Source organism: Prunus mume, linkage group LG2 (genome assembly GCF_029339155.1).
Source record: "Prunus mume cultivar Tortuosa linkage group LG2, ASM2933915v1, whole genome shotgun sequence".
NCBI classification, from domain to species: Eukaryota; Viridiplantae; Streptophyta; class Magnoliopsida; order Rosales; family Rosaceae; genus Prunus; species Prunus mume.
The window spans coordinates 17,121,282-17,143,348 of NC_142699.1; the positions used below are offsets into that span (position 1 = coordinate 17,121,282).

Sequence of the window (22,067 nt, forward strand, 5' to 3'; positions counted from 1 at the left end):
ATCCAAATTTAAGATTAGGACCTTCTTTCATTCATTCTTGTTAATTATTTAAGACCCAATGAACAAAAAGGAAAAGATTTTAAGGATAAATTGCAAATCAATTCAATTCTGTGTGAAAAGACTACAAAAGAAAGAAGACATAAATCGTGGCAGGGATGATGATGCAGACAGACAGTTCATGCACCCACACACCCAAAAAAGGAGAGAGATTCGTGGCTTTAAACGAGACGAGGGAATACATGAACGGTGATAAGGACAATATAGGAGACGACACACATTGTGATGGTGCCACGTACGTTTGTGGTACCGTACGTACACACAGTTGACAGTTGTACCACATGCACGTTTGAGGATAGGATCATCTGACATGACGTCGCTCACAGAATAGTAAACCTGATGCCCTTGGTTGTGGTTGTGAACTTGTGATGGTGGACGGCCACAACACAAAATCACACCGGCACATTTTCTCTTTGACTAAACCATTAGAAATGAAAAATATTCGGTTCCTTATATGCGAGGAAGCATTACTACGTGTACCTGCTAATTTTTTATTTTTGTTGTGATTTTAATAAGTTATTTTTTGTATACGTGTTCGTTTGTGATTTGCAATTAAGTAGTCTAACCGTGTTAGATTCCGAATTTAGAAATGACATAAATGATTGAGAGGCATAATGTAGCTTTATATTGGGTATTCGTACGTTTAATTGATTGAGAAGCATTTTCTTCCAATAATGTGATGCTGCTCTCTCTCCAGTCTGCGCCAGCGAGAAAGAATCAGAGGGCATCTCATCTACTCAGAAAAAGATGGGAATGGCATATTCCCATGCCTAGATGGCAATTGTACTTGTACACAATGGCTGGCAAAAATATAAAAATAAAATAATTTTGAAATATCTCACAGCATACTAGGCACATGAACTCTACTAATTTTAAAGCTTCTAAAACATTAAGTGTTGTTGGCAAACCACTGATTCAATTAATCAGAGTGGTCAAAAAGCTTATTCAACAGCAGCCCCCTTCAATTGATATAATTGATTGACTAGAAGCCTACCTACTTACTAAAATTTGAACACATAATGTCAGAAAATTCAGACTGCAACTTCCATTTAATCATGAAAGAAGTAATCCATTTAATTATGCAACTAAACCGAATCAAAGGTACAGTGCAACTTCCACCATTGCACAACAAATGCAAGCAAACTCCCGAGTTCCAACTATCACTAGAAGATCCTCAAAAGCCATTGGCAAAAATGCCATGGAAGGCAATATCAAACAAACCAATCTGTAATTTATTCGAAAACAAAAAACTTGAAAAGATTGCAGCCCCAAGGATAGAGCTGGCTCTATAACTAATGAACACAACACCAATAACTCAAACAAAACTCTCTCATTCCCCATTAATTTAATGGGAGGAGATCTTGAGATTGAGGGACTTATTGATCCATGCCTTCCAACTCCCACTACCCTTGCGAGTAATTGCAGCAGCTGGTATTTCATCGCTATCCATTTTCACTGGCTGAGGCTTCTTGCATAGCATAAAGTTACGAGCTCCTTGTGCTCCAATTGTGTCCCACGGACTCAGAGCTGCAATGAAATCCAAAAACACCGTCAATAAGCAATCCTAGAGATATATATATTCAAGAAATGCATAAAAACAGAAGCTGGGTATTTCAATATAATGAACCAATTTCGCATAACCAACACCAAAACAGTATTCAATTTCGCAAATTTATGTCAAAACTGAGATGGGATGTTTCAGTCATGAGAATATAAAAAGGGGAAAGGCTTCAATTCTTAAAATTTGATTCAGAAACAAGATTGAATTTTTATGAAATAAGATTATACGGATTTTTGAGAATTCATTACCATCAGGTCCTGAGTTAGGGCAGTAGAGCAGGAAGTCATTAAGATCAGAGCCAAGAACCGGAAGGCGGCCCTCACGCGCATAAGATTTCAAGGCGGTATCGATGACGGCAGCGACAAGCTCCTCCTCGTTGACAACGAAGCGGATCGGGCCGGCGCTGCCGAGCACAGTGATGCTGATCAAGAGCCTGTTGCCCTTGGCGCTGTTCGGATTCTTCTTCTGCTTGTACAGCAACATCTTCGTCGTTTCGTAATCGAATTCAAATCAATTAATCAACAGCAAAAAAGGCAGCCAACACAAAAAAATCTAAAAAATTTCCGAGTCCCTCTTTCCCAACAAGTTATTGATTTCAATCAAATAATCAAAAAACCGACGGACGGCGATTAATGAAAATCCGGGTGCGATAATCAAAAAATTGATGAGAAAGAGGAAATATAGAGATATATGAGACGAAGGGGGTTCAGGGGTCGACGCCGAGGCAGCGGTAGTACCAGCCTTCCTTGCAGGAGCCGAAAGCGAAAGCAGACGCAGCAGAGATCGGGAGAAAAGCGCTCGCCCTTGATTGTAAAAGGGAGCGCATGAAATTACTGATGCTTAAGATTTCCACCATTCACAACTTGCTGGCTTCGAATCAAGAAACAAATTTGAGAAGAGAAGAATTTTGAGGGGTTTCTGGGAGGGGATCAATCGAAACGGAATGAAAGCGAAAGGAAATTTGGGATTTAGGGTTAGGGTTTGGTTGGGAGCGGAGGCGGCTCTTTCTTCTCTCCAAGAATCAAATCCTGAGTGTGTGTATTTGTGAAGGGATGTAATTCTGGGGAGAAGAGCCTGTTGGGGTTGCTTGCTTTTATATTTACATTCCGGTTTCCTTCTTTCGTTTGGAATTGTGAATCGGTTGGGGGTACATTTTACTACCACCGACTTTCCAAATTTACCGCTTCCTTCCTTCTTGTTACCGTCATTCTTGCTAGCGCGTACTCCTTATCGTGTCAGTTTTGACAGCGGCTAAATCAGTAAATAATTAGTGTGACTAATTCTTTAATATTTGAATTTCAGTTATTTTTCTTCTTATTTTTTCTCACTTGTTTTGACTAGTTACACTGTTTGCTTGGAGAGGAAGTTTTAGCATCCAACTCATCTCACCAGCCATTTTGCTCTTAGTGGTTTTACACTCCATTTTATTTGTGGAGGCCCCAAATTCCTTATCTTTAGGGTTTTCTAGACAAATTCATTCTTTTAACAAATTAAATATCCTAAAATTAATGCATTCTTCTTTAATCTCCGTAGTGTGGGTTTGTTTGTTAGTTATTGTGTCTAAATGGTCATTAAAACCACAAGGGTTTTCCATCTTGTTTAAAATAAAATTATATATCTGGGGATTGTACCAGTTGGACAAGTCAGTGTGTCCACTTATTCACTTGAGTTACGATTTTATAATAAAAATTACACAATGTTAATTTAATAAGAGGGGCTAAATCCGTTAGTTTAACTACCCATAATTAGAGAATTAGTGTTTTTGAACATATGTTTGCCTTTAATATGTTAGAGTAAGAATGATGCGTATTAAGAATGACATTATAATACTCCATCCCATAGAAAGAGAGGTAAATAGAAAGTATGATTAAAGTTGTTTTAAAATAATATATTATCTGAATGTGCGGATACAAGTTGATGTTCCCAAACCCACCAACCGTGTCTTGGTGGTCAAGAGAGAGAGGCTGATTTAATTAAGTTTTAACACTAATTTGTTTTGGTAATTAGGTGGCGGATTGGGTGTGAACCTTTGACATAAAAAAGAATAATATGACTTCGAGCAATTAAATTAATAAAGACTTAAGAAGATAATCAAGTGGTATTTGTTTATTTATAAATAATATCACAATTTTGTTGGCGAACATGACACATCCAAATCCAAGCAGGGTAAGAAGCTGCTGGCTCGTGGAGTTGATAACCAAAATCCAGTCATGTCATATCAGCCAAAAAGTAGAGGCTTAAATTTTCTGATATAATATAATAATATATCAATTAATTATTTAATTAGTTGTTGGTAGGCTTGGGAAGTAAAAAATGAGGAACTTCAATTATTGGATGAAATCCGCAGAACGCTATGTGATGAAGAATCATATACCACTGCATCTGCTGCTGTACCATGATGTCAACCACATGTTCCTTCAGATCACGCACATTCATGATTCATGGACAATACACATGCATAAGCAGGGCATGTGTAACATGATATTGAGTGAGAGTGGAAGATGATGACCTTTTCCAGCAATGAGATGTATGAAAGGACATAAAGTTGAAAAGGGTCCATTGAAAATGATAACTTTGGGTCCCTTCCCTTCCCTTCTTTTCGTATAAGTGAATACAAAAAGCAAGCAAACATATTGTGTGTATAATATTGGCATTGCGTGCATTTCGATTGGAATTTGGATGCGTGGATTCAGGAAAAGCAATCCTAAATTAAACTATAATTAGTTAGCAATAGTCTGATGCAGATGGTATGGAGGATATTGCCCCCCCCATAAAAAAAGGTGAGGATAAAAATGAATGATATTGCTGAACAAAGGTAAGACAGCCAAATCACAAGTCTCTCGGAGGATATGGTAGTAAAAGCATTGTGGATGTGTATACAAAGATTATATATAATATACGCGGTCTCTCTCTCTCCTTTTCTCATACGTTGAAACAATTTCAATGAAACTCATAAAAAAAGCCAGTTTCCATGTTCTACATTTTCTACCTTACTAAGCAAAGCCCATTCCAACGCTTCTCTTAACCATATGATCAAATTAGTTAATCAAATTGGTTAACTTTATCAAACAGTTAATACATATGATCTCACCTAAGGGCCATATATAAGGCCCTCATTCTAGAATGACTCTTGTGTACACAAGCAATTCATGAACTGAACGTTTGCATTGGGCGCTAACCAAATACAAAATTTGATGGGCCAACCCAAACCAAAATGTTCCCGAACAAATTTGATAAGCCCTACCCAAAACCCATAACTCAATGATAAGCCCTACCCATAACCCAATAACCCAGTAACCCAATAAGCCTTGGAGTCTATTGAAAAGGATTGACTCATAAATTAATAATAGGGTTGGCAAAGCGATAAGGTCGGTAGACCACTTCCAAATTTTCAATTGGCAAATACAAAGTGATCGGTTTTACGAGTGAGTGGTCTGTCCATGAATGGTTGCCGTATTGACATTTGCCACGACTTTCAAGCGCTGCACAGTGACTGTGTTGGCATTTTATATACCTGAGTTCCTGAGCCCACATTTTTATGAACGCCAGGTCTCGTATCATATCTCATTCACAACCACAAACAACAAAAGAAACTCGAAAACCAGAAAGAAACTAGGTTAGTTTTTAGGATTGTGCAAGCAAGCAAATAAAGATGAACAATATCCTGGGACTTCTGAGGCTTCGGATCAAGCGAGGCATCAACCTTGCTGTTCGTGATACCAAGACCAGTGATCCTTACGTGGTGGTCACCATGGGTTCCCAGAAACTGAAGACAAAAGTGATAAAGAAGAATTGCAACCCTCAGTGGAACGAGGAGCTGACCCTTTCCATTACAAATTTCGAAGAAAACATCCATCTAGAAGTGTACGACAAGGACACGTTAACTGTGGACGACAAGATGGGAGATGCAGACATAGACATCAAACCCTACGTTGAGTGCATCAAGATGGGATTGGACGTCCTCCCGAAGGGCTGCGCCGTCAAGAAAGTTCAGCCCAACAGGACCAACTGCCTGTCCTCTGAGAGCTGCTGCGTTTGGGAAAATGGCAAAATTGTTCAGGACATGATTCTCAAACTGAAAAACGTCGAGTGCGGCGAAATTGTGCTTCAAATTGAGTGGATCCACCTTCCTGGTTCTAAGGGTTTAGCAGGTGTCTAGTCAGAACCCAAATCTCTTTTTGCTCTGTTCTGCTCTGTAACTTTTGTTTTGTCCGTTAATGTATATAATCTGTTTCAAGCAAACATCATGTCTTCTGCTTGAAATGACTACTTTAATGTATTTTCTTCATCTCGAAGTTTGAATCATGTAACTACATCTAACTTTTGTTTTGTCCCACTTCTCTGTTGGAATGAAAGTATTATTTCTTGATCACCAAAAAAAAAAAAAAACACACACATACACACTACTTTAATGTGTTGGTTGGATCTTGTTATTAAATCTACAGCGAGGGCTCTATTCCAGTGGTTGTAGGCATGATGGCAGATGGTAGATGAATGCGGAGGGAAAGAGGACTGGTGAAAGAACAAATGAAAAAGTGAGTGAGTTGCTGGATGAAGAGAAGATGAAGAGAAGGCAAGGGGAAGGGGGGCTGGGAGGGACGCTGGGTGAGATGAGGACAGTGTAAAATGAAATGATCTTTGAATTTACTTAAAATGGCATATAAATTGCATATAATTTCACGTGTTAAAGTAACGCGTTAACTCCTTCGTTATCTCCTGGGGAGTGTTTTAAACGTGAAAGCATCCTATGGTATGCAAGAATATGCCGTTCATTCTCATAGACTCGGAGATTATCAATAGCACATTAAGACAATAGAAGAAACATTGCCTGACATAAAACAAGAAAAAAAATCTGGGTACTTGGCATTTTGTTCAAAGATATTTCTTCCAGTGTTGTATAGATATTGAAATGAAGGGTTATAGTTAACTGAGATATCTTATCCTCCAAACTTGTTTGTTTGGTCTAAAAATCCCCCCTTCAAAAGCTTTTGAAAAACAACCAAAGGGCGCCAAATTGAACAGAACCAGAATTAATTAATGGCTTCCACTTCAACTTCTTCAATATCTTTGCAAACCAATGCTCAAAAGCTATGCTTCCCTTCAAAGTCAGCACCCAGAATATCCCACACAAACCTTAGTTTTCCATGTTCATTGCCACTAAGTACTAAATTTGTATGTGTGAAGTCTTCTAGCACTGCCAAGTACTACAATGAAGTTGTGGTGGATGAAGAGATGGATAGAATTCGAAGGCTCCAAAACGGGTCTGATGTTCGTGGGGTGGCCTTGGAAGGCGAGAAGGGACGGACAGTGGACCTAACACCACCGGCTGTGGAGGCCGTAGCAGAGAGTTTTGGCGAATGGGTCATCAAGGGCTTGGAGAAGGAGCGAGGACATCCTGTGGAGAATGTTGGAGTGTCCCTTGGCAGAGACCCAAGAATATCAGGAGCATCTTTGAGTGTAGCTGTATTTTCAGGCCTGGCTCGAGCAGGTTGTTGTGGCCTTTGATATGGGACTTGCAACTACACCTGCCTGCTTCATGAGTACAATTTTGCCTCCATTTGCCTATGACGCTTCAATCATGGTAGCACATACAGAGCAACATCTACATTGGCCTTAATATCACATATGTACTTGAAATCACATTTTTATTAAGCCAATATCCAGAAGATTATGAAGGGCATCTAACATTAAATGTTATAAAGTGAGTTCATCATTTGATGCTTTGAATGTTGCGATGCAGATGACCGCATCTCACTTGCCCTACACCCGAAATGGTCTCAAATTTTTCACCAAGAAAGGAGGACTAAGCTCCCCCGATGTGGAAGACATATGCGATAAAGCTGCCCGGAAGTATGCCAATAGGCTCACCAAAGTTTCAATATTGCTTAATATTCCTCTATCAAGAGTTGATTTCATGAGCACTTATGCAAAGCACCTCCGAGACATTATCAAGGAGAGAGTTAACCATCCATTGCATTATGAAACTCCACTCCAAGGATTTCAGGTTTCCAAATCTAATTGGCCTTCTTAGTCCAACAAAATGTCATATACTTGAGGTCTTTATTCAAATTCAGAACAGTACGCCTTTGACATATCACTAAGTGCTCCTTAATGCAGATAATAGTGAATGCAGGTAATGGATCAGGAGGTTTCTTCACATGGGATGTCTTAGACAAGCTTGGGGCAGACACCTTTGGCTCTCTACACCTTAAACCAGATGGGATGTTTCCCAACCACATTCCCAATCCAGAGGACAAAACTGCCATGGCAGTAACCAGAGCTGCAGTGCTAGAAAACTCTGCTGATCTTGGAATTGTGTTTGACACTGATGTGGACCGCAGTGGTGTTGTAGATAACAAAGGCAACCCCATTAATGGTGACAAGCTCATTGCTCTAATTTCTGCTATTGTATTAAGGGAACACCCCGGAACAACCATAGTGACCGATGCTCGTACAAGTATGGCACTTACAAGGTTCATCACCAATAGAGGGGGACAACATTGCTTATATCGGGTTGGTTACCGAAATGTCATTGATAAGGGAGTCCAGCTTAACAAGGAGGGCATTGAAACTCATCTCATGATGGAAACATCTGGACATGGTGCTCTTAAAGAGAACCACTTCCTAGATGATGGTTAGCATTATGGTTTCTGCATGTTATGTTTTTGCTTTGCTTTGTTCAATTAAAATTTTAATTATGTGCGTGCATATATGGTTATTTCATTTTATAGGGGCTTACATGGTGGTAAAGATCATCATTGAGATGGTGCGCATGAAGCTTGCAGGATCGGATGAAGGGGTTGGTAATATCATCAAAGACCTTGAAGAACCAGCAGAGTCCCTAGAGCTAAGGATAAACGTGGTCTCTGAGCCAAGATATGCAAAAGAAAAAGCCATTGAGGCCATTGAAACGTTCCGAGAGTACATTGAGGTACTTGCATGTACAAGCCAGCTTCTACTGGAGATAAATTAGTAGTGCTGATTTTGGTTGATTATAACAAAACATACATTGACTTGTAGGAGGGGAGACTTGAAGGGTGGGAATTAGATTCATGTGGAGATTGTTGGGTGAGTGAAGGCTGCCTTGTAGACTCAAATGACACCTCAGCTGCTGCCGTTGACGCTCACATGTACAGGTGCTATATATATAAAACAAGAGTTGAATTTGACAATTGATGGATTTAAATTTGGATCATATATATTTCTTAAGCTTAATTATAATTAAAACTTGAACATCTCAGAGCAAAAGTATCAGATGAGGAACATGGACAACATGGTTGGGTACACATCCGGCAGAGCATTCACAACCCAAATATTGCAGTAAACATGCAATCCTCTGTGCCTGGCTGCTGCCAAACGATGACAAGAGTTCTTCTAGATAAGTAAGTCCCAGGTATCCAAATTCATACAACAGTAATAAATAGTAATAATGTTCTTAAATGATTCATTGATCAAGTTGGTTGGTTCTGTGCAGATTTATCATAGCAAATGGAATGGATAAAAGCCTCGACATTAGTCAGATCGAAAAGTATGCCAAAAGTGGAATTGTAGGCTGAGCTGCTATAATCTGTGGAAGTATATCGGAATAAAACTAGAAGAAGCATCATAATGTATCCAACATATAATTTAAGTGCCAATATGGTAGAGTGGACGTGTATACATTTTATACCTAAGACCAAAAATATGTGTGCCATGTCGATTTAATGTGTGGTATACACTGTTATATATATATATATACATGCCAATCTATAAATTTTAAAAACGTTACATTACACAGCAAAATCAAGCTGTTTTTTTGGTTTTAGTTTTCCCCTCCACATTGCCTTGTATCCATTTAAAGACAGAAGTGGAGCAGAAGTAGTAGTGTCCGGAATTGCTGATGGAGATTTCACTGCAGGAAGCGTGTAATGCAGCCCTTGCTTGTTATAATCTGGTGAGATTGGTAGTTCTTGATTATCATCTTCCTCTTGTCGACAAGGAATTCGCATTGCTGCTACGTGAGGAAATCGACCCTGTAATCGTGTGATCCTGATCCATCACTTCCTTGCCCTTGCATATGATCCGAATTTCGCAGCTTGTTTTAGGTGCATTTCGTAGAATCTGACTAGCAATCCCACTTCCTTTCTTAGACCTCAATTTCCTTAATTACACAAAACCGTAACAAAATTAGTTGTGCTTTAAACTTGGAAATGTGAAACTTCTTGAAACAGAGTTCTGGTAGTGGCATTTACAAGCGAAGTGATTGTACCTCATACTGGAATTGCTGGTTCCAACAACAAGTGTTTTGATGTTTTGAGTTGGAATTAGGTCTAGGATAGCCTTGGAAACCGTATCACTCTCAATAAGCATAACATCCACATTGACCTGTTCCATTGTTGTGAAAGTTAATCAACTTGTAAATAGCAGCATGGAAGGCCTGAAACTTTGAAATCTGGTGTACCTTGGCAGCTGAACAGGCATCAACGTATTTCTCAAGGAGCTTTCTCCTTCTGTCTCTTTCTTGGACCATGTACTCGTCCACCAGCTTTGGGCTTACTTTACTTTTTGGAAGCATTCCTACTGTGTTACACAAATAATGATGTTAGCTTGTTATAACGTTTGAGATCAGTACTTAATCTAGGTATCTATAAGTTCTGGCTTATTATATATAATATATATCCATATGCATATCCCAAGCTGGGATATCAGCATACAGCTAGACTTTAATTATAAAACAAGGGTACTGTAAGACTTTGAAGGATTCAACTCAACTCGTGTCATTTACGCTTAAATAAGATATGTATACACCCTGGTATCATTTTCAGCTTTGAAATTTCTATGGAACTAATTAAAAACAAAAGGGAAAAATGGAAATTTTACAGTAAACTAATGAATATATGGGATTGAAGGTGACATGTATGACCTAGACCATACAGTGAGTGCAGGTTCATTGTATGACGCGCTTCCTCATTTGACTTGGGAAGAGAGAGAGAGAGAGAATATGAATAAATTGAAGGAACTTACATGGAGAAGGAATGAATTGAAGAGGTGGAAAGACATGGACGATGACTACATTGACTAGTGAAGTGGATGATGATTGAGGAGTAGCTGCGTGGTTAACCGTCCAGAGAAGGGCATCCATGCTAGACTCGCTCTTCCTCCCCACTGCTACATAATAATAATAATAACAAACTTCCCTATCCTCCTCCTCCTCCTCCTTATAACTATTATGCATATTATTATGATTCAAATTAAAATCAATGGAGAAAAGACTATCTGCATCATCATCATCATCAGAGACAGAGATTGTAGACTCTTCTTCTTCTTCGATGGATGACAAGGGCGGCATGCTATAACTGCTGCTGTTCTCAAACAAGTTGCTTGAGAACATCGTCATCATCTCTTCCGTCGTCATCCTCGTGCTTATAAAGGAGTCGTTAAAATGAGCCCAGGCGACGTCTTATCCACCACCAATGCTAGTTCCAATCAATCAACCCCAGTTGCTCCATCCCCGACACCATCGATTTAATAATAATGACATGGCAGCAGAAAAAACGAGAAAGAAAGTGAAACAGCAAAAGGCAAAAGGAAACTGTCCGCTAATTTATGTGCGTGCGTGTTTTCTGAGGCTGACTATAACAAGAAGCTAAGCCAAGTAAGCTGCACGTTGCTGTCTGCACCCCCCCAATATCATGAACTTCATCCTCATCATACCCTCTCTGCTACTCGAACATAATAAGAGATTGGATTAATTGGGTTCTGTATTTTGTGAAAAAAAGGTAGTTTTCATGCCTCTTGTCTTGCCTTTGCTTGTACGCCGGCCTTCAGGAATTTTCTGCGTTGTGACCACACCAAACATACACCTCGTTCCCTTATATTTTTCTTCATTTATTTGCTATGAAAGGTCATTTTTAATAAACAAATACATAAGAAAGAGACTGAAACAGAATACAAAAGGGATCCAATTGGAATCTATGAGGCAAATATACGTTAGGTGGCCCAAAAATAGAAAACACTGAAAATGTTTTCATAAAATGAAAACAAGTTCATGTGTACTTGTAGAAAACATAAAAAAGTTGTTTTTATTCTCATGGGAAACGTTTTCATGAAAATAACTCACATATTATTATTTCAAATCAGACACGTTTTCATTGTTTTTGTTTTCTAAAGATGTTTTTAATTAATCTATATACGCATTTTCATTTAAAATGCAAATTCATTTTTTTGCTTTCATTCTCTAAAAATATTCTAAGAAAACATTTTCTGAAAACGTTACCGAACGGAACTGCAAGCCAAATTTGCTGCACTGCGCACTAAGGCTTTATGCTTCATGCAATTGGGAACAGTTTTAATTGGCATGGCATCCTTTGGGACTTTCCTAGGTTTATCAAGTCTCTTCTAATAAGTCTTTTTGGTTTTTGTATAAACTAATCTCTACCCTTATCCCCTGCATCTGAAATTAATTGACATATTCTATAATTACTTTCCGGTATGGCTTAACTATTGAGGAGCAAGCTCAGAATATGTGATTTTACGATTTGTTAAACTTCTATACATATTTGAAGACTGAGACTCGAGTTGAAAAGTCTTCAATTTACATAATTAATTGCGCAACATTATTTTGTCCGGTTAGCCCAGTTCCTCCTTCAGAGACTCGATATATAATTGCAGGCCCAGGTATTACTGGTCTTCTTATTATTGGGCTAATCTTATTTTCCATCTAAAAAGTGGGCTTCAAAATTTTTTGATCGCTCAAAAATTGTTGGCTACTGCGTCACACTCAACTCATTTTATAATGGCGCTTATATATAATTGTGGTGATGCCATATTTTTAATCGTTAGATCATCCTAACTAATTTAATTCAACGGTTAAAAGATAGGCTCACCTACGCCATATATAAGGCCCTCACTATAGTATTCTTTGTGTACTTCTAAATTTGCAAAATGGAAAAGTAATTTTTTTATTTATACAAATGATATTCTACTTTAATTTAATCTAGACTACGAAGAGGGGGATTGAACTCGAGTGCAAAATGAGAATCAACACATCCGCTCTAACCAACTTAGCTAAGCTTATATTGATCAATTTATGAGGGACTATAGGATTTATACATTTATCTTTCTATGTAATAATTCTGTCTTGATAACTTACTCTCTCATATATATATATATATATCACCCTTCTATTGTGGGATCCTCAAATAATTTTATTTGAGGGACGCCCTTTAGGGTACCCTATAAATTTTTTTCTAATGATCCAAACCATCTATTTTTGAGGTCTTCATTCATAGATCATCCGTACAAAAAATTAGATAAATTGGAAACCGTTTCGACATCCAATTATGTCATACAAAATCAATGAACACAGTACTTCAAGAAAGTACTAAAATTTCAATAACTCAATTGAATGGTCAAATGATATCGGATTCAAGTGATTTTTTTGTAGAGATGATCTTTGAATGTGTATCTACAAAATAGACGGTTTGGATTAGTGAAATACAATCCGGAGTGAGCCCTACAAAGGGTGTCCCTCAAATAAGCTTATTTGAGGGATCCCTCAATGGAAGCTCTCTGTGTATATATATAAGATCGGTCTTATCTTGTCTCCATAACCTAACTCTATTTTTCATTTGGTTTGTTGGGGGTGTGGGTTCCTATTCTCTCATATTAGATAGAATATGTCTTACATAAAATCGCACAAATTATGTTTAGATCCATGATGAGTGGATGAGAGATGTTACATATATTTATTTTTAAATTAACAAGAGAAGAAAAATTTGAACTTGACGGACATTAGAGATGTAGAAACACATTTCAAGAGTACGTAGAAATATGGCTTTATATGGGTAAAGCCCCAACTTGGAATTAATAAAAGATACATAGCCCATATCATATAAGATAAGACGGCACAGAGACTTATTAAGATACAAACATTGATTGAAGGCGTTTATTTCTGCAAGCAAGAAAGCAAATGGATAGTAGATATAAAGGAAGCACACAGAATCACAGATGATCCTATAAGCCCGCCTCAATCAAGCCTTCGATTTTAATTAATTATGCCTGGGCACTTGTAAGATGAGCATCGAGATCTTTGGACACATCCACTGCAAACTGGAGCAAGGTATGTGGGTCCTCAATATCACCATGATGCTTCTCATACTCCATAGTGCAGTGGACGATGCTGCCCTGACCATGAGCTTTTGGAGTGGCCTGAATGGTGATCTTGAAGCTCTTGTAATGCTCCAGCAGATCTCCTTCGATCACTTTGAAAGTGATCAGATTCTTTTCAGCGTCTATGGCTTCAATCAACTCCTTGGCAACTTTAGCTTTCCCATCTGCATAACAATTAACAATAGTTGAAGAAAGAAATTAACATCAAACGACATGAACATAATATATAATATAATTGATGTTAATTGAAGCTATAGGGAGGCTTACTTACCATGGAAATAATTCCAGTAGACCACAGAGCCGACGGTGCCCCATTCACCTTCATGTAAATCACAACCCTGAATGTTGTTAGAGCTGACATTGGATATGTGGTGTGGTCTGTGTGTCAACACTTCATGGAACTTGGTAGCAGGAGCCTTGATTTCAACATCAGTCTCTACCTTACCATGATTGCTAGACATTTTCACAAAAAGAAGTAAACGTAAATAATAGGATAGGAGGATGGAGTCTACTTTGTGCTATACTGCAAATTGATGTTGAAAAACTACTTAGGTCCTTACACTTATATAGAAGAGAGAGTGAGCTGATGAAATCATCGCATCCAGGTAATATGATATATTTGAAGGATGAGATAATATAAGGTAGATTCACTATTATACCCAATATAGGAGACCAAATGATAAAAAAATCCCATATAAAATGGACTTTAGAAACACACCCAAAGTCGATTTACAACATAACAAAAAAACTTTTTCTTTTAAATTACAAAACTACCATTGATTTCTTAAAACAAACTCAACCCAAAAACCTCATAAAAAAGCCCAAAACAATCAATAGGGCATCAAAGTAATTTAATAATTAAAATTAAATTCAAGAGGGCTAGCTGTCATTTTTTTGGTTTTTTTTTTAAAAATTTGTTTATAGAAATTAAATAGTGTAGGTTTTATTTATAGTTTTAGTGCTAAGAATGGGTATATGACTAAATATCTCTATGATATATTTGAAGGCTGAGATAATATAATTCGAGTGGGGAGACAACAATCATGACAGACAAACAACTCTTCAAATCCCTAATGTAGAACATATGGCCGAGTTGATTAAGAAACAATTGGACAGGTAGTGGTGGACCCAGACTTTCGTTCATTTGGGGGCTTAAAAAAAATTCCAACCGATATATAGCCAAACAAAAAATATTTCAAACTTAGAATATTAGTAGCATTGTCTAATAAGTAAATTTACAATTGTCCTCGATGACTTTTCATATTATGAAAACGTTGCATAATAAACTTATTATCAATACTTTTAAATATGTCTTTTTCAAGATATACTACCAAACAATCATTCATCCATTGGTCTCCCATTCGATTACGCATTTTGTTCTTCACAATGTTCATAGCTAAGAATGCCCTTACTGCTGAAGTTGTTGCAACTGGAAGTGTTAACGCCAATTTTATGAGAAGATAAACTAGTGGATATGCCTTGTCCTTTTTTGTCTCAACTAGTTTTTTTTTATTTTTTGCAAGAGTAGCAATACCTTGTATTTCTGAAAAGTTGGTGTTGGAATGCATATCATCATTAAGTGAACTTGGTAGGATCTCCATTCTTCTTTTATAATATAGGGTTTTCCTTTTTAATATAAGTTTTGGGCTTAAAGTGTATGTATTGGATGAGCCATATGAGGGCTCCACCTAAGAAGGACCTAACAAAAAAAAAAAAAAAAGGAGTTTGGGTGGGATTTTAGGGCTGCAACTTTTTATATATATTATATAATAAGTGTGGGCACTTGCTCACAGTAGTTCTTCATTGGGTCCGCCAATGTGGACAGGCGCGCACGTTGTCGCGGCAACAAAGTCCAATATATGCAAGTATGGGCCTCGAGCTCAGAATTGGGGCCATGACCTATCGTTTCGAATAGAACGACGTGACAAATACAACACACTGCTTTGCTGTGATGTATGGGCTATTTTAGCCAAATTTTATCGTTTACTTTGACTTTTTAGTGTTTAAAGTTTTTAGAATATTTTGCGAAACTTTTATTATTTTACTTTTTGTTTTCTAATTAGCTTTCCAAGCAAGTCTAGGGTTTCTCTTGTATAAAAGGAATGCATTGGAGCATCCTGAATCATTCATCTTATTTTTCAATCAATATATTTGAGGTTTACTCAATTTCTCTGTTAGATTCCAATTTGTTGGTGGATTCCGACATTGTTACTTGTAGGGTTATCATTTGATCTCCCTATCTCTTATATCTCACTGCGTCAGTTGGTATCAAAGCAGGTTTTTGCTTGACTCGAAGTGCCTCTAATGGCTCATCCAGACGGAGAAGATAGGACCTGTGGAGACGAGGAACTAATCACTCGTGATGAATTCAATACAACAATCAAGGGTCTACGTTAGATGATCCTAACCTTAAGAAACCAAGCACGACCAAACAAAGACAAAGGAGAAGACCGACGTAACAACGACGCGTCCCCATGGTGCTTTCACAAAGTGATATAGCGATGCGGAGTCGAAGGAAGAAATTCATGACGATCATGCCCAACCCAGTAACCAACGCCAAGAAGATTATATCATGAAGGCTAAAATTCCATATTTCAATGGGCACTTACAAGTTGAAGATTTCTTGTTTTGGCTTGTTGAAGTGGAAAGGTTCTTTGAACTTACAGAAGTCCCTGAGGCGAAGATGGTGAAGCTAACAACTTTTCATCTCAGAGGAAGTGCTGCAGTATGGTGGGATCAATTACAGAAGATGCGCCAAAGGTAAGGCAAAGATCCTGTGTGGACTTGGCGACGGATGAAGCAATTAATGATGGACAAATTCCTCCATGCAGACTTTGAGCAATATTTGTATCACCTTTACCACAATTGCATCCAAGGCTATAGGACGGTGGTAGAGTATACATCAGAATTCTTGCGCCTCGAAGAACGTAATAGCATATATGAAACCGATAGTCAACACTTGGCAAGGTACATGAATGGGCTTAAAACTTTCATCCAAGATCGTATTGGGTTGCAGACTTTCTAGACCGTGTAAGAGGCCAACAACATGGCCCTCAAGGTGGAGCTTATGGAGAAACAGAGATGATCGAGTTTTGGCAATTTTCAGAAGAAATCTGCTGATTCACCTGTCCCTGCAAAAGACAAAGGTAAAAAAGTTGCATAGGTTCATGGGAATAATAATACTAACAAATGGTAGGGCACAAAGGGAGCAGCAGAATGCCGTAGCCGCATTGGGGATAAATCCAACAATTGTCCCAATCGTTGGCAAGTTAACTTGACTGAAGCAAATGAGGATCATGGTGCTGATGAAAAGTATGAAAGAGCTGATTTCACCTATGAGGAAGGTGATGAATTAATTAACCTAGTCTTGCAGTGGGGGTTACTCGCACCAAGACAAGAGGAAGGGCAGTGACATAAGATCTTTCAATCTCTTTGTACCGTCAACAACAAGGTGTGCAATATAATTATTGATGGTGGCAGCTGCGAGAATCTCATATCCAAAAAAGTAGTGGATGATTTAAAGTTGCTAACAGAGAAGCATGAATCACATTATTCCTTGAGATGGGTGAAGAGAGGCCCTTCAGTTCAGGTGACAGAAGTTTGCAAGGTACCGCTATCCATTGGTAAGCATTACAAGTCTGAGGTTTTTTATGATATTATTGATATGGATGCTAGTCACATTTTGTTAGGTAGACCTTGGCAGTTTGATACATATGCCACTCATAAGGGATGTGATAACGTGTATGTTTTCAATTGGGCTCTTATAAAATTGCTATGGCTCCCTTGAATGACTCTGGCAAACCTGAGAAACTAGCTGCGAATTCCAGTTTCCTTATCATAGCTAGCAATGAACGTGACTGTTTAGAAGCCGTTAAAGATGTAGAAATAATTTATCCCGTGATGATGAAAGGGTTGTTAGCTAACGACCTACCCAACTAGCTAGCTCCCATGAGGGATATCCAACATCAAATTGATTTGGTGCCTAGAGCAAGTCTCCCCAATCTGCCACATTACTGCATAAGTCCTAAGAAGAATGACATTCTACTGGAGAAGATAGAAGAGTTGTTCAAAAAAGGGTTTATCCGCGAGAGCATGAGTCCTTATGCAATCCTAATATTACTGGTGCAAGAAAGACAAAACATGACGTATGTGTGTTGATAGTAGGGCAATCAACAAAATTACTATTAAATATAGACTTCCAATACTGCAGTTGGAAGACATGCTGGATGTGTTGGAGGGTTCTAAGGTATTTTCAAAAATAGACTTCAAGTGGTTACCATCAACTGGCGGACTCAATACGTGCTTCATCATGGGCAGCTGCCCACACTTAGGTGGTTTCTTCACCCATCTAGCCAAACACTTTGCCAATAAAAATTAGACACTTAGCTAATATTTTGCATGTAAAATCCCCACTCAGCACCCTAAATAAGTAAAGCCTTCAAGGTTTTAGCCCAAAACCTCTTCTATATTGAAAATATCAAGGCCCGACACTTAATAAACATATGGTCCAATATATAAAGCCTTAGATTTTGGGCCAAAATCATATATTAAAAATTTATTGAAATAGATTATGTGTTATAATATATATCGTATTGCTATGAAAACCTAGACTTTGTAGGAGTCAGTTATGAAATTATTTTTTATGCCTCCATATGGAAAAGTGCAGTCTGGTCCGCCACGACCATCAATGCCTTAAGCTGGGTGATTAGAGGAAAACTGCATTCAAAAGAAAGGATGTCTTGTACGAGTGGATGGTGATGCCTTTTGGCTTATCAAATGCGCCAAACACTTTTATACGCCTTATGAACTAGGTTCTTCGTCCTTTTATTGGTTCTTTCTTTGTGGTGTATTTTAATGATATTTTGATTTACAGTCGAACCAAGGAAGAACATTTAGAGCATTTGAAATAGGTCCTTCTAGTTTTGGAGGAAAACAAACTTTTCATCAACCTGAAAAAGTTTAATTTTTGCACCAATAAATTACTCTTTTTGGGTTATGTTGTTGGCGAGGATGACATTCAAGTGGATGATGAGAATGTGTGAGCTATTAGTGATTGGCCTATGTTGGCTACCTTTAATTGAAGGTTTGTTCGTGATTTTAGCACCATTACTGCACCCATCATTGAGTGTTTGAAGTAGGGAAAGTTTTAATGGGGGTGATGAGCAACAGAAGAGTTTCGCCCTCATTAAGCACAAGTTGTGCACCACCCCAGTCCTAACCCTTTCTAACTTGATATTCGAGGTAAATGTGATGCAAGGGGGTGGGAGTAGTGCAGTCTTGTCTCAAGAGAAGAAACCAGTGGCCTTTTTCAGTGTGAAACTTAGTGAAGCTCACAAAAAATGGAGTACTTATGAGTAGGAATTTTATGCAGTGATTCGTGCTTTGAAACAGTGAGTGCATTACTTGGTGCAACGTGAATTTGTACTATACACAGATCACCAGGCCCTGAAGTTCCTTAATCAGAAATCTATGAGCAAGATGCATATAAGGTGGAGTACCTGCCTACAGAAATTCCCTTTTGTAATTAAACATAAATCAGGTACCCTTAATTGTGTGGTGGATGCTTTAAACCGAACAACAAACATGCTTGTTACCATGGCTAAAGAGATTGTGGGATTTGAGTTCTTGAAGGAGCTATATGAAGTTGATGAAGAGTTTAAAGAGATTTGGTCCAAGTGTATTCGCAACCGCCCTGTTACAGATTTTCACCTCACTGATTGTTATTTGTTTAAGGGCAACAAACTCTATATTCCTGAGACATCCTTGAGGGAGAAGCTAATTCGAGATTTACATGGAGGCGTCTTGAGTGGACACTTGGGAAGAGACAAAACAATTGTTGGCATGAATGAGCGATATTATTGGCCACAATTGAAAAAGGATGTGGGAAAGATCGTGCAAAAATGCTACACCTGTCAGGTGTATAAGGGTTAGTCTTAAAACACTGGTCTTTACATGCCTTTGCCTATGCCTAATGATATTTGGCAGGACCTTTCTATGGACTTCGTGTTGGGACTCCTCCATACACAAAGGGGAGTAGATTCTGTTTTTGTTGTTGTTGACAAGTTCTCTAAGATGGCGCACTTCATCGCTTGCAAGAAGATGAATGATGATGTTAGTATAGCCAAATTGTTTTTAAGGGAGGTTGTTCATTTGCATGGCGTGCCCAAATCCATCACCTCTAATTGTGACATCGAGTTTCTCAGTCACTTCTGGGTTGCTTTATGGAAGATGTTGGGAGCCGCCCTTAATTGCAGCAGTACCGCACATCCCTAAACTGATGGCTATACAAAAGTTATGAATAAAACTTTAGGTAACATGATCCGTAGCATATGTGAAGACAAACCCAAATAGTGGGACAATGCATTGCCTTAAGTGGAGTTCGCTTATAACAGTATTGTTCAAAGTGCCATAGGAAAATCACCTTTCGCTTTGGTTTACACTTCGGTTCCTAACCATGTGATTGATTTTGTGAAACTACCCAAGGCCCATAGTGTAAGTACTGCAGCTGAGCATATGGTAGAAAAAGTCCAGGCCGTGAAGAATGAGGTCGAGGAGAGGTTGGAGAAAACCAATGCTAAATACAAAGCCGCCGTAGACAAACATAGGCGAGTCGAGGTGTTCAATGAAGACGACTCCGTCATGGTCTATCTGAAGAAGGAGAGGTTTCCAGTGGGTACTTATCGTAAGTTACAGCCCCACAAATATGGTCCGCTACAAGATTCTAAAGAAGATAAACGACAATGCTTATGTTGTGGACTTGCCCCCATCCATGGAGATTTCAAGTACTTTCAATGTTGCTGACCTGTATGCATTCTATGAAGATGATCCGCTCTTTCCTGAAGATAACTCGGGGTCGAGTTATTCTGAAGTGGAAGGGACTAATGTAAAACATATGGCTGAGTTAATCGAGGAACAGTTGGACAGGTGCGCACATCGTCGTAGCAGCAAAGCTCAATTTGTGCAAGTATGGGCCCCGATCTCATAATTAGGCCCATCACCTATTGTTTTCCGGTGTGATAAATACAACCCACTGCTTTGCTGTGAAGTATGAGTTATTTTAGTCAAATTTTATCGTTTACTTTAACTTTTCAGCTTTTAAAGTTATTAGAATATTTTGGGAAACTTTTATAATTTTCCTTTTGTTTTCTAATTAGCTTTCCAAGCAAGTCTAGGGTTTCTCATTAGCTTTCCAAACAAGTCTAGGTTTTCTCATTAGCTTTCCAAACAAGTCTAGGGTTTCTCTTATATAAAAGGAATGCGTTGGAGCATCATGAATCATTCATCTTATTTTTTTAATCAATATATTTAAAGTTTACTCAATTTCTTTAGTAAATTCTAGTTTGTTAGTGAATTTCAATATTGTTATTTGTAGACTTCCTATCCCTTTCATCTCTCCGCGTCAGTCGCATTGAATTGAATTTGACAAATAGGGTAGATCCAACTAAAACGCAATTGTCAGTAATTGATCAGAACAACACATAAGAAGGTGTCCCTGTCCCTGGCAGTAGTCATGCATGAGGTGTCCTATCCAGTGTCCCAGTACTGATGAGAACAATACATGTGGTAGTTCGGATATTAAATTAAATTATTGGGGTGCAGAATTTAATACAAGGTCAGAGAACAGCCTGGTGGTGGCCTATCAGATTAGTTCAATTATTTCAAGGCTGAAACAATTACTTTATAATAATTAACAAGACCCGGAGTGTAAATGCTCTTTTTTCTATGGCCTAAAATTAAACATAAGTACTAAACAATTAGTCAGAATATCTGAAAGAATAAACGGCTTCCCTTTTTTTCGTCAATGCTTTAATTAATTAGCATATCATGATGGTTTTTTGCTTAAATATTTTGTACTTTATTTTATTAAATACAAACGATAATACAAGGGAAGGGTGAAATCATGTCCCATTTCTGTCGACGGGAATTAGACTTACTTTGGTTGTGTGTGTTTGTGTTTTGTTTTTTGTTTATTTACAAAAAATTGAGCCGCAATATAGAATTGCAATTATATAGATTTTCTATCACTTTCTGAGATATTATCGAATGACAGCACGATTTTTTGATTGCCAAACTGCAAGAAACACATGTATCACATGACAAGGTCTAAGATTAGCTTTCCTTGATAATGTTATAGTTTCCTGTGAGTCTATGACCGACATCTTCGAGCAGGTTCATATTTTACTTTCATCAGCCTTGGAATTTTTTTGAACATAATAAGATCATCAGTCTTTCGTTCTGATCATATATACTATCTTTGACTGTTGTTTGATGATCAGTAATTAAATCTTTTTCATTTTTA

The 22,067-nt window shown here is 38.1% G+C and overlaps 4 protein-coding genes and 1 pseudogene across 5 annotated transcripts; 2 read left to right on the forward strand and 3 right to left on the reverse strand.

Annotated features, from left to right (window-relative positions):
• Nucleotides 1-1,079: 1,079 nt before the first annotated feature.
• On the reverse strand, nt 1,080-2,791 carry LOC103321407 (uncharacterized protein At4g22758). Its single transcript, XM_008223199.3, has 2 exons — nt 1,867-2,791; nt 1,080-1,584 (listed from the first exon to the last, which is right to left on the reverse strand). The coding sequence occupies exons 1-2, from the start codon at nt 2,099-2,101 to the stop codon at nt 1,403-1,405; spliced, it is 417 nt and encodes a 138-aa protein (XP_008221421.1). The 5' UTR covers nt 2,102-2,791; the 3' UTR covers nt 1,080-1,402.
• A 2,353-nt stretch (nt 2,792-5,144) lies between these two features.
• LOC103321406 (Calcium-dependent lipid-binding (CaLB domain) family protein) lies at nt 5,145-5,919 on the forward strand. Its single transcript, XM_008223197.3, has one exon. It carries the CDS (start codon nt 5,271-5,273, stop codon nt 5,775-5,777), a length of 507 nt encoding a protein of 168 aa, XP_008221419.1. The 5' UTR covers nt 5,145-5,270; the 3' UTR covers nt 5,778-5,919.
• Nucleotides 5,920-6,514: 595 nt separating this feature from the next.
• Nucleotides 6,515-9,400, forward strand: LOC103321435 (phosphoglucomutase, putative / glucose phosphomutase). Its single transcript, XM_008223235.3, is given in 8 exon segments — nt 6,515-7,111; nt 7,113-7,199; nt 7,359-7,622; nt 7,736-8,252; nt 8,350-8,549; nt 8,639-8,754; nt 8,860-9,000; nt 9,093-9,400. Coding segments are annotated over 8 exon segments (1,863 nt in total). The 5' UTR covers nt 6,515-6,655; the 3' UTR covers nt 9,175-9,400.
• Nucleotides 9,218-11,158, reverse strand: LOC103321405 (U-box domain-containing protein 35-like; annotated as a pseudogene). Its single transcript, XR_016124171.1, has 4 exons — nt 10,622-11,158; nt 10,059-10,177; nt 9,867-9,982; nt 9,218-9,758 (listed from the first exon to the last, which is right to left on the reverse strand). The product of XR_016124171.1 is annotated as a U-box domain-containing protein 35-like (transcript).
• Nucleotides 11,159-13,418: 2,260 nt separating this feature from the next.
• On the reverse strand, nt 13,419-14,323 carry LOC103321404 (MLP-like protein 31). Its single transcript, XM_008223195.2, has 2 exons — nt 14,040-14,323; nt 13,419-13,932 (listed from the first exon to the last, which is right to left on the reverse strand). Exons 1-2 carry the CDS (start codon nt 14,227-14,229, stop codon nt 13,652-13,654), a joined length of 471 nt encoding a protein of 156 aa, XP_008221417.2. The 5' UTR covers nt 14,230-14,323; the 3' UTR covers nt 13,419-13,651.
• Between the last annotated feature and the right edge of the window lie 7,744 nt (nt 14,324-22,067).

Coding starts and splice junctions, on each gene's coding strand:
- LOC103321407 (XM_008223199.3), bottom strand. CDS start 2,101: ATGTTGCTGTACAAGCAGAAGAAGAATCCGAACAGCGCCAAGGGCAAC. Junction 1,585..1,866: donor CCCTAACTCAGGACCTGATG/GTAATGAATTCT, acceptor ATTTCATTGCAG/CTCTGAGTCCGTGGGACACA.
- LOC103321406 (XM_008223197.3), top strand. CDS start 5,271: ATGAACAATATCCTGGGACTTCTGAGGCTTCGGATCAAGCGAGGCATC.
- LOC103321404 (XM_008223195.2), bottom strand. CDS start 14,229: ATGTCTAGCAATCATGGTAAGGTAGAGACTGATGTTGAAATCAAGGCT. Junction 13,933..14,039: donor CTACTGGAATTATTTCCATG/GTAAGTAAGCCT, acceptor ATTGTTATGCAG/ATGGGAAAGCTAAAGTTGCC.